The sequence below is a fragment of the Monodon monoceros genome, unplaced genomic scaffold (genome assembly GCF_005190385.1).
Source record: "Monodon monoceros isolate NGI ecotype Baffin Bay Population unplaced genomic scaffold, NGI_Narwhal_1 Super_Scaffold_14, whole genome shotgun sequence".
NCBI classification, from domain to species: Eukaryota; Metazoa; Chordata; class Mammalia; order Artiodactyla; family Monodontidae; genus Monodon; species Monodon monoceros.
The window spans coordinates 54307590-54318691 of NW_021703770.1; the positions used below are offsets into that span (position 1 = coordinate 54307590).

Sequence of the window (11102 nt, forward strand, 5' to 3'; positions counted from 1 at the left end):
TTAAAGTTATCCCAGAAAGAACCAAATTTTATAGCACTGTGAAAGATTTCAACTCTATTAGATACAGAGAAGAAATAAATATAACAACTTAGAAGTGTCAAAAAAAATCTTCAATTTATTTCAATAGGTTTACTTTTTGAGATGGAGTTTTTTGCCCTTTAGAATATACACTCACCTGAATCTCAGAAATTTGTCCTGCTAACTAGTGAAATAGGTCTAAAATCTCTAATAACAAAGAAGTTGTTCTGTCAGGACTAAGAGATCAAAAAATTTCTTAAGTCCAAATTATCCTGAAGAACTGCCCCCCGCCCCCGCTCTGACTTAACATAAACATGAGAAATATAACTGTGTTGAATAAGATGCAATATACAAATACCTCTAAAACAAAGAGAGAATTCAACTTCATGGGGAAAATTAAGGTAGAAATAGAAGAGATGCAAACCCAAATGAAACATTCCAGAAATACTCATAGCATTAAAGTTAATTACTAAGACTCAAACAGGAGTTGGCAAACAAGGGCCCATGGGCCAAATCCAGCCTGCCTGGTGCATGTTTCTGGAACACTGCCACATTCATTCATTTACATATTTTCTGTGGCTGATTTCTTGCAACAGTGGCAGAGTTGAGGAGTTGAAACAGAGACCTTATGGACTGCATAACCTAAGATATTAACTATTGGTCCTTTATAGAAATTGTTTATCAACCTCTCCTTATAAAGATCATACCTAACTTTCTCTTTACTAAGAAATTAATCCCAACTTAGAATACTAACAATTTTAATGCAGCTAACTTGTTATATTAAAATAACTACCTCTTGAGGCTACCCCATTAACCACTGTCAAAATGTCAACGGTGCTATTTTAAATCTTTCATCATCTCAATTATCTCATATGTGGTTGCCTGCATCTTGCCTTGCTTTTGGGAACAATAAACAAGAAACTTTTACCCGCCCAATGAAGAAAATATAAAAATACATGAATTTAGGGCATAATCTAGGTATATCCGTCTATATGGTGGTTACCCCACTAGAATAATACATTTTTAGAAGCAAAATTATGATTTTTTTTACCTTCCCAGATTAGAAGATACCAAAGAACCAGGCAACACAATTATTTGAATCTTACTGAATGACTACATTTCAATAGACATTATGCATGATTAAAATATTTCCTGGAGGGGCTTCCCTGGTGGCGCAGTGGTTGAGAGTCCACCTGCCTATGCAGGGAACACGGGTTCGTGCCCCGGTCTGGGAAGATCCCACATGCCGTGGAGCGCCTGGGCCCGTGAGCCATGGCCGCTGAGCCTGCGCGTCCGGAGCCTGTGCTCCACAACGGGAGAGGCCACAACAGTGAGAGGCCCGCGTATCGAAAAAAAAAAAAAAAAATTTCCTGCAATATTAACATTTAATAGTTACTACCATAATTTTTAAATGATATTAAATGCTTTATAAAGTATTGAGATAAAAAGATAATGCATTTCTATGTCCAACACTGATGTGTCTTTATAAGCCTGAATGCCTGGATTGTCACCATTATTTCGTAGGAAAACTTTAAAGATCATGCTTCATTAGGTTCAATTATTACAAGTTTAATATCTTAAAATTTATAAGAAATCTATCAATACTATCGATATTTCTTTCCCACATGAACAATTTCTGTCAACAATATGACATATACCAGGATCATAAGAAGGTGGAGGAGGGGGAGGAAGTTTGCCACCCTCTTTAAGGGCCTGACCAAGGCCTTTAGCTGCTCTTATGGTGGCTATGAACTCTTCATGCTTCCTCCTCCAATTAGATGGCTTCTTTGGTGGTTCGGGCTGCAAACAAATTAAAAAAACAAACAAAAAACAGTTTCAAAACAATTTTTAATAAATTAAAATAAAACTCAAGAAAACACCATATTATTTTAAATGTTCCCTCATCAGGAGTCCTTAAATGATCTCCTTCCCAAATTTATAATTTTGAAAAGAAATTTTAGGCAACTAAATTATATGCAATTTTTAAAATACAATTTTAATTGTGACAGACACTGCTAAATTGCCTCCTGTAGGTGTTACAAACACTTAAGCCACCACTAAGAGTGTATTTCCTTATTTTCCCATAGTTTCTCCAACATAGTATGATACTAAACTTCTGGTTTTTTAACTGATTAGAGAGGTGAAAAATAGTTCTCTCTGTGGTTTTAACTGCTTTTTTTCCTATAATGAGAGCGAACGTCTTTTCATATCATAAAGAATCACTTGTATTGTCTTTTCTGTGAACTGTTTATAAGCCTGGTCAACGTATGTATTGGGTTATTGGCCTTTTTTTTTTTTTTTTTAACAATTTCTAGTAATTCTTTATAGGAGACTAGCCCCACCCCTCCCCCACAATACATCTCTTTTAACCTTGTTTAAGGGTCTTCCGATATGCAGAATTATTTTTAAATGTAGTTTAACTTACTTTTCCTTTTATAGTCTCCAGATTTGCATTCAGTTAGCAAGGCCCAACCTCACACAAAGGTAAACTAAAATTTTTCCATGTTTCTACCTAGAACCATTCTTAAATTGTTTATTCATTTGGAATTTATCCTGATTTATGACATATGGACTCTATTTTCTGTTTTTTTAACATGGCTATGTGGTTATCTCACCATCCTTTATTAACTTTTCTCCCCAGTGAATTGAGAGAACACCTTTCTCATATTCTCTTTGGCATTTGGGTCTATTTCTGAATTCTCTGTTGTACTGTTCTGACTATGTGTGTCAGGACCCGTGTTTTAAATATTGAGATTTTATAATAATATTTTAATATCCACTAAGGTAAACCTACTTTATTCTGCTTTTCTCTCAATCTTTTCTGGTTATTCTTATATGTGTATTTTTCCATATGAACTTTAGATTCAGCTTGTCTATTTTTTTAAACTACATTTTAACCAGAAAAATTAAACATTACATTCATAAACAACTTAAGGAACTTAAGGACTCTATTTTGCTAAGTCTACCTATCCAAGAATGAGATATATTTCCATTTGAAGAAGTGTTCGTTTGTGTCTTTCAGTGGTTTTTTAAAGTAGTCTTTGTGGAAGTCTTGCACCTTCATTATTATAAGGTTTATTCCTAAATATTTTATATTTTGTGTTGTTCTTTTATAAGTGTCTTTTAATCATTTTTATATTTCAAGGAGTTGTTTGTTGAAGTATGAAACCTGATAATTTCTGTATATTAACATTACATCTCATTACTTCTCTGATTTCTCTTATTGTTTGTAGTAATTTTTCAGTTGATCTCTTGGGTTTTCCAGGTATATCATCACCTAATAATGATAGTTTTACCCCCTCTTTTCCAATTCCTATGCAACTAATTTCTTGTTATTATTTAACTCTACTGACTAGCACTTACTGTATTGGTTGGAGCTTAATCTTGTTCCTGACTTTAATGGAACTACCTCTAAGTATCTTTCCATTAAACATAATGCTGGCTTGTGTGCTACAAAGAAATTTATTTTGTCATAATATTGAAATATCTGATTATTCCTATTATGTCTTTGTTTTTCAAATCAAGAATATTATGTTGAGCCAACAAAGTCAAAAGACTGTTCTTTAAAAACACTTATAAGGCAAGACTAATCTAGAAAAAAAGAGAAAACAAAAATTACCAAGGAATGGAAAACAGTTCTTACAAACATGAGAAAGAAAAGAAGATATTATAAAAAAAACTTTATGGTAATACATGGGACATTTAAGATGAAATGGATAATATCCTTGACAAACACCACAAAACAGATACCAGAAACAGAAAAATTATAATAGTCTTATATTTATTTATTTTTAATGAATCTATTATTTAAAAGACCCACAAAGAAAACTCCTGGCCCAGATGCCTTTACTGTTGAATACTTGCAGACATTTAAGGAAGAAACAGCACCAATCTTTTAAAAGCTCTTTCAAAAACAGAAAACAAGAGAACAACCTTCCAACTAGTCCTATGATAGCAACAAAACTGATGAAAAGAAAAATCACAGGCCACTTTTCTCATGAATATAGATGCAAAAATCTTAACTAAATAAAAGCAGATTTAGATGTTTGAGATGACTGATTCTTTAGAGTTTCTTACTTTATAGTGAGATTTCTGATCACAACATTCATCTGCTCCACTGTGAATATTACTAATTTTTGCTGCTCTCATCTACCTTTTCTTCTCAAAGTATTATTATATATATTATTATATTAATGCTTAGCTAATGTTTTTTATTACCCATCATTGAATGAGTTAGGTTTTCCTGGTACAGCTATTTACAAGAGTTTCTGGGAGAAAAGAGCAGCCCAGGGTAGCTTTCTAGGCTATACAAAACAGTTCTCTTCTCTGATGTACCAGATACAGATACAAATAAGGCCTCTGTGTGTGAACTCACCCAACACAACAAAGTAGCAGAGCCAGGGTTAAATCCAGGCGGTCTGAATCTTGAGCCAGCTTTCAAACCCACTATGCTATACCAAGATTTAATTAATTTATCTAAGCTAATTAAAGCTAATACAATCATACATCTGGCAGGTTACCAAGAGAAACTTTAAATAATAATTTATGTACCTTATTCAAGCTTCTCCATCCTTCCCTTAAATATTCATAAACTGAAAAACAAAGATGAACTGACTTTTCTGTTGTCAAAGGATTTTATTAGTAAGATTAATTGCCCCATAGGGAAATGTTTTCCTGTAACACTGGGAAAAGTTATTACCACTGAAAGTAGTTTGTTTCAAAAACCTAATTAAGTCAGGTACTTAAATTTTGACTATTACACTGAAATAACTCTTTAAAACTATGTCGGACAAAGCATTTATGTGGTTTATTCTTAGCAAATAACATATCATGAAAGGTGGTATTAAGGAGAGATTAGCATAGGAGATTCATTGCTTTTAGTTACAAAGAAGAAAATAAGCTGACAATGATCATATATGAACAATTGAGCAACGTATAAAACTTTTCCCCAGAAAGCATAATAAGATGATAAATGCTGACAAATCAATCAGTCAAGATAATATTTATTATGCTAAGATGTTTGTAACTAATAGCTTTCCTTTTGTATACTACAGGGATTACACTACTGGTAATAGTGTAACATATTGAGACATAAACCTAATTATAGCTGAAGTAATTAATGACTCACAATGAATGTATGAGGACTTCTCAGTTATTTCCAGCCTATAGCTAAGCAATTGGCTCTCCAATGCTACAAAAACCTCCCTGTAATAGTTGGACAGTACTTTGGCCTCCCTTTTGTCGAAATTCAAAATAAACAAGTTTCTAATCACTTCTAAACTGAGAACATGACACAGAATTCTGCTTATTCTTCAATCTCAGTATAATAATTATAATTTTTTCATTACACGTAGCAGCAAGGTTCATACTGTTCACAGGTCATATAATTACCCTAGGTTTAAGAGGTTTTACTGTTGGAATATCAGTTCCTTCAGCTCTTTGTCTGCTTGAATCAAACGTCTTCCGTTTTTTAGTGGCAGTTTTCTGGCAAATAGGTCCATGTTTTTTCTGTCAAGATGAGGAAATACAACATGTCATTTTCTTTTCTACAAAAAGACTATAAAACTTTAAATTGTCATTTGAGACCAGTTTAAAAACCTGAAAGATGAAATAAATAATAATCCATAAATAAGAAATGTTTTAGCTAAAATTGTTAAAAAAATATATGCAATGCATGTTACAAGTTATCTTTCTCACAACAAGAAAGTATTGATAAATACTCTCCCAAATTTTTTTTTAGTTATTTAATAGTCTCCTGGTTTTTACACTGCTAAGAATAAGGAAACTAATGTAAGCAAGTCAAAGCTATTGAAATGGGAAAAAAGTTACCTTTATTACTAAATACTTGAAAATAGATACTAGAAAAAGGAATGTAAATGGAAAACACATTAGCATTAGGATTCCAAAAGCTAGCATAATAATAATAGTTGGGATTACTCAAGTTAACAAAATAGTAGTTTGTTAACACAGAGTATAGGACAAGGTGGTCAGGTTTGTGTCCTTACTCCACGATCATCCCTTCCCCCTCTCTGGAACTCAAATTTTCCACCTTTTTTTTACCAAGGATTTTTCTTGTGCTACCTAGTGTCCCACTCCTACAGTTTTTGGGTGGGGGGGATGGGGGTTTGTTGTTGCTGTTGCTGTTTTAATATGGCTGCCAGCTCATTCAGTCATTCATATATTCATTTTAAAGACATTATAATGGAAGCTCTCTGACCTCAAATTAACCTACTGGATAAATAATAATTCTCCTTCCCCTAAATAAAACATGTTGACTAATAACATAGAGGATGCTAAATGCCCTTTTTTTCTTTTGTATTTTGATAAACAATGAACAAGTCAGAACTGCTAAACTTTATCTGGGAAAATAGGAACCTCAGAACTGGCTGATTCAATGTTATGGAGCCTGTAATATTTTCAATACACAACTGTTTTACAAACTTGTTTTTGGATATCATTCTGACAAACACAGTAACTGTAACTATTAGAATAAAATCTCTTAAATATTTAAAAAAAAAAAAGGATGGCTAATGGGCGACTTTCTAGAGAATGTCTGTTCTCACATTGAGCTGTATATGTCAAAAGTATGTAGTGCCTGTTCCCAAAACTGATGTATACAAATTGTAGTTGTTATCGTGATTATATCATTTAATATTAAATAAATACATAAATGAGGACCAAAAAAAGGCATAATTTTCCCAGTGAAAACTCAGCTTAATGCTTTGAAAATGGTTTCAAAAATAGCTAATTAATAACAAAAAAATGGATGAATTAAGCGTGGGCAAGAAAGGTTTAAGAAAGAAAGCTGTTAATATTTAAGAGGAGTCTGCAGTCAGGTGGACATTTTGGGTCATTAATTCCTCACTGCTTTAAAGAAAAACTGGAAACAATGAGAGGATGCAAAATAAAATGTAGCAAAACTCTAATCAGCAGACCCATACTCAAAGAAAAATCTTTATTCCACATCAAAATATTAATAAATACATATTTATATTTGAAGTTAAATAAGGCATATTGACTTTCTTATTCTCTACTTAGCTAGAGATTTTATATTAAAATCAGTTAAATGTGCTTCTATTTGTATATACTAAGCATCTAAAGAATGCATAATATATTTTAGGTGCACTTTTAACGAAAATATTTTTTCCTTTGGAATATTTCAAACATACATAAGAATTGACAGAATAGTGTAATTAGCTCCATTTACTCATCCCTGCCTCAACAATTACCAACATTTTAGCAATCTTGTTTCATCTATCCCAGCCCCAGCACTTTTTCCTGAAGTTTAAAGAAAATCCCAGACATCATAGCCTTCTGCTTCTTTAAATACATTATTTCTAACAGTATTTCTAAGAGTTTATTTTGGTTTTATTTTTGTTAATAGTCCCACAAAGGGAGAAAACACTTTAATAGTTTAACAGAGAGGAGTTCTGAAGACCAATCAAACTCTGAAGGAAACAGAGCACTCTGGAAGAATGACAAAGATGGAACTGAGGGCTTCCCTGGTGGCGCAGTGGACGGGAGTCCACCTGCCGATGCGGGGGGACGCGGGTTAGTGCCCCAGTCCGGGAGGGTCCCGCGTGCCGCGGAGCGGCTGGGCCCGTGAGCCATGGCCGCTGGGCCTGGGCGTCTGGAGCCTGTGCTCCGCAGCGGGAGGGGCCACGGCAGTGAGAGGCCCGCGTATCGCAAAAAAAAAAAAAAAAAAAAAAGATGGAACTGATACTCCTGAGCAATGAATACTAGCCAGTATCTCTTTAAATTATTCCAAAGGTTCTTTTAATTGTCCTGAAGTATTAAATTAAAGATCTACCAAACTCCAAAAAAAAAAGGTACTCACTAATGCCACTGGAAAGAATGTTCTTCCACAAATCCTGCAAGGTAACAATTCTCCAACTTGGACACTTCCATTTTCTAAAATCGAAAAGAATGTAGTCAATATACTCAGTGGCTCAAACTCTGAAACTTCCAAATTTTAATGTCTTCACTTAGTTTCATATGTAAGTTGTCAGTTCTCGTGAAAAATGTCATGTCATTTTGAAATGAGTAACATCATCAATTAAAATGGGCAGAAGACTTAAAGTTATCAGTGGTCAAAAAGGCAAATGCCAAATACAGAATTCATACTTTAAGGAGAACCAAACTGATAATGGTGGAAATATCTGGTTTCTTCTATTTTAACCAAATCAATTTGTCAGTCTCTTAATTTATAGGCTGTCTCTTTGTAAATTACTGAAGTTTAAAAACCAAATTTATCTGAAGGTTAAATACATTATTTATCTTCAAAGCATTAAAGAATAACATTGGTGGCTAGTGGAATGGAGAAGATGAGTAGGAAAGCCCTGAGCTCACCTCCTTCCATGGGCACAACAAAGCTACAACTATTTACAGAGCAACTATCATGATGAGAACCTGAAGACTAGCAGAAAAGATCTTCCACAACTAAAGATATAAAGAAGGATCCACAATGAGACAAGTAAGAGAGGCAGAGACATGGTACAGTCAAGACCCACACCCACAGGTAGGCTACCCACAAACACAAGGATAATCACAATTGCAGAGGTTTTCCCCAAGGAGCAAGGGGTCCAAGCCCCACTTTGTACTCCCCAACACGGGGGGTCCTGCAATGAGAAGATGAGACCCAGGGGGCTTACTTTCGGGAGACCCAGAGGGCTGTGGGAAATAAAGACTCCACTGTTAGAGGGCACCCAGAAAATTTACATGCTCCAAGACCCAGGACAGAAGCAGTCATTTTAAACTGGCCTGGGCATGCTGATCTTGGAGAGCCTCCCAGAGAGGAGGAGGCATGTGGGACTCACCCTGGGGACACAGACACTGATGACAGCCATTTTCTGGAGCTCATTCTACCATGAGGAATGCTCGTGCTGGCAAGAAACATTAGGGAGTCCTCCTTCTAGCTTCGTAGTGCAAGGACCCAGCCCTACCCACCAGTCAGTCTGCAACAGCCCTTGGGACCCACAGGCCAAGCAGCTAACTGTGGGGGCACAGGTTCACCCAACAGCAGGCTGGCAATGACTATAGGCACCTTGGTTCCCCCAGTCACCCAGGGACCCAGCCCTGCCACCAGAGAACCCAGGACCCAGCTCCACCCACCAGAGGGCTGGCACTAACTCCAGAACCTGGCCTCGCCCACCAATGGGAAGGCACCAATCACTGGACTCCCTTGGCCCCAGTGCTGCCGATCAGCGTGCAGACCATCTGTGAGACACCTTCAGCCAGCCACACCAGGGTCCAGCTCTGCCCACCAGTGGACCAGCACTAGCCTAGGGACCCCTAAGCCTTCACAATCAGCCACCTTGTGACCTGGCCCTACCTACCAGCGGCTGTCAGCATCCACAAAGGCAGAGCCTGACAATCAATCAGACCAGGGGCCATCCATGCCTACTAGACCACCAACAGAAATCAGCCCACCACAAAAGAAGGGCCCATGAAACCCACATAGGGGACATTCCTGGAACATAAAGCTCTGGTGACCTAAGGGAAGTGAGCTGCTGGGATGCACAGGACCTCTCCTATAAAAGACCACTTCAACAAGATCAAGAAATGTAACCAACCTACCAAATACACAGAAATAAAAACAGCAAGTTAGGCAAATGAGGTGACAGAAGAATTTGTTCCAAACAAAGGAATAAGATAAAACACCAGAATTGAAGTGGAACTAAGGAACTTACCCAATAAAGAGTTCAAGGTAATGATCATAAAAATGCTCAAAGAACTTCAGAGAAGAATGGAAAAACACAGTAAGAAGCTTAACAAAGAGTTGTAAAATATAAAGAAGAACAAAACAGAGCTGAAGACAACAATAAGTGAAATAAAAACATACTAGAAGGAATCAACAGTAGATTAGATGATATGGAGGAATGGATCAGCAAGCTGGAAGAGAGTAGTAGAAATCACTCAAGCTGAAGAGAAAAAAAAAAGTTTAAAAAATGAGGACAGGGCTTCCCTGGTGGCACAGTGGTTGAGAGTCCACCTGCCGATGTAGGGGACACGGATTCATGCCCCAGTCTGGGAAGATCCCACATGCTGCGGAGCAGCTGGGCCCATGAGCCATGGCCGCTGAGCCTGCGCATCCGGAGCCTGTGCTCCGCAACGGGAGAAGCCACAGCAGTGAGAGGCCCGCGTACCGAAAAAAAAAAAAAAATTAGAACAGTTCAAGGGACCTTTGAGACAACACTAAGCATGCTAACATTTGCATTATAGGGGTTCCAAAAGGAAAAGGGGAGGCAGAAAACATATTTGAAGACATAATGGCTGAAAACTTCCCTAACCTAGGAAAGGAAACAGATATACAAGTCCAGGAAGCACAGACAGTTACAAACAGGATCTACCCAAAACCGACCACACCAAAAAACATCATAATTAAAATGGCTAAAATTAAAGACAGTATTAAAAGCAGCAAGGGAAAAGCAACTAGTTACATACAAGGGAACTTCCTTAAGTCTATTAGCTGACTTTTCAGTAGAAACCCTGCAGACCAGAAGGGAATATCATGATACATTTAAAGTGATGAAAGGAAAAAACCTACAACCAAGAATACTCTACCCAGCAAAGCTATCATTCAGAAAGATAAGATAAAGAGTCTTGCAGACGAGCAAAAGCTAAAAAGGGGCTTCCCTGGTGGCACAATGGTTAAGAATCCACCTGCCAATGCAGGGGACATGGGTTTGAGCCCTCGGCCAGTAAGATCCCACATGCCACGGAGCAACTAAGCCCGTGTGCCACAACTGCTTAGTCTGTGCTCTAGAGCCCGCAAGCCACAACTACTGAAGCCCGTGCACCTAGAGCCCATGCTCCGCAACAAGAGAAGGCACTGCAATGAGAAGCCCGCGCACCACAAATAAGAGTAGCCCCTGCTTACAGTGACTAGAGAAAAGCCCGCGCACAGCAAGACCCAACACAGCCAAAAATAAAATTAAATAAATAAATTTTAAATATTAAAAGCTAAAAAAGTTCAGTACCACAAAACCAGCTTTACAAGAAATGAAAAGGCACTTCTCTAAGTGAAAAAGAAAAAGCCACAACTAGAAATATGAAAGTTACCAAAGGAAAAAATCTCATTGGTA

At 36.9% G+C, this 11102-nt stretch overlaps 1 protein-coding gene across 1 annotated transcript in view; it reads right to left on the reverse strand.

Annotated features, from left to right (window-relative positions):
- Positions 1 to 9411, reverse strand: part of ZC2HC1A (zinc finger C2HC-type containing 1A) — a 43352-nt gene extending 33941 nt beyond the window's left edge. Inside the window, exons 1-4 of the mRNA XM_029222640.1 lie at positions 9354 to 9411; positions 7856 to 7980; positions 5410 to 5526; positions 1677 to 1818 (exon numbers count right to left, since the gene is read on the reverse strand). Coding sequence (XP_029078473.1) covers positions 1677 to 1818; positions 5410 to 5526; positions 7856 to 7980; positions 9354 to 9411 — 442 coding nt within the window. The remainder of the gene's footprint in view (positions 1 to 1676; positions 1819 to 5409; positions 5527 to 7855; positions 7981 to 9353) is intronic.
- Between the last annotated feature and the right edge of the window lie 1691 nt (positions 9412 to 11102).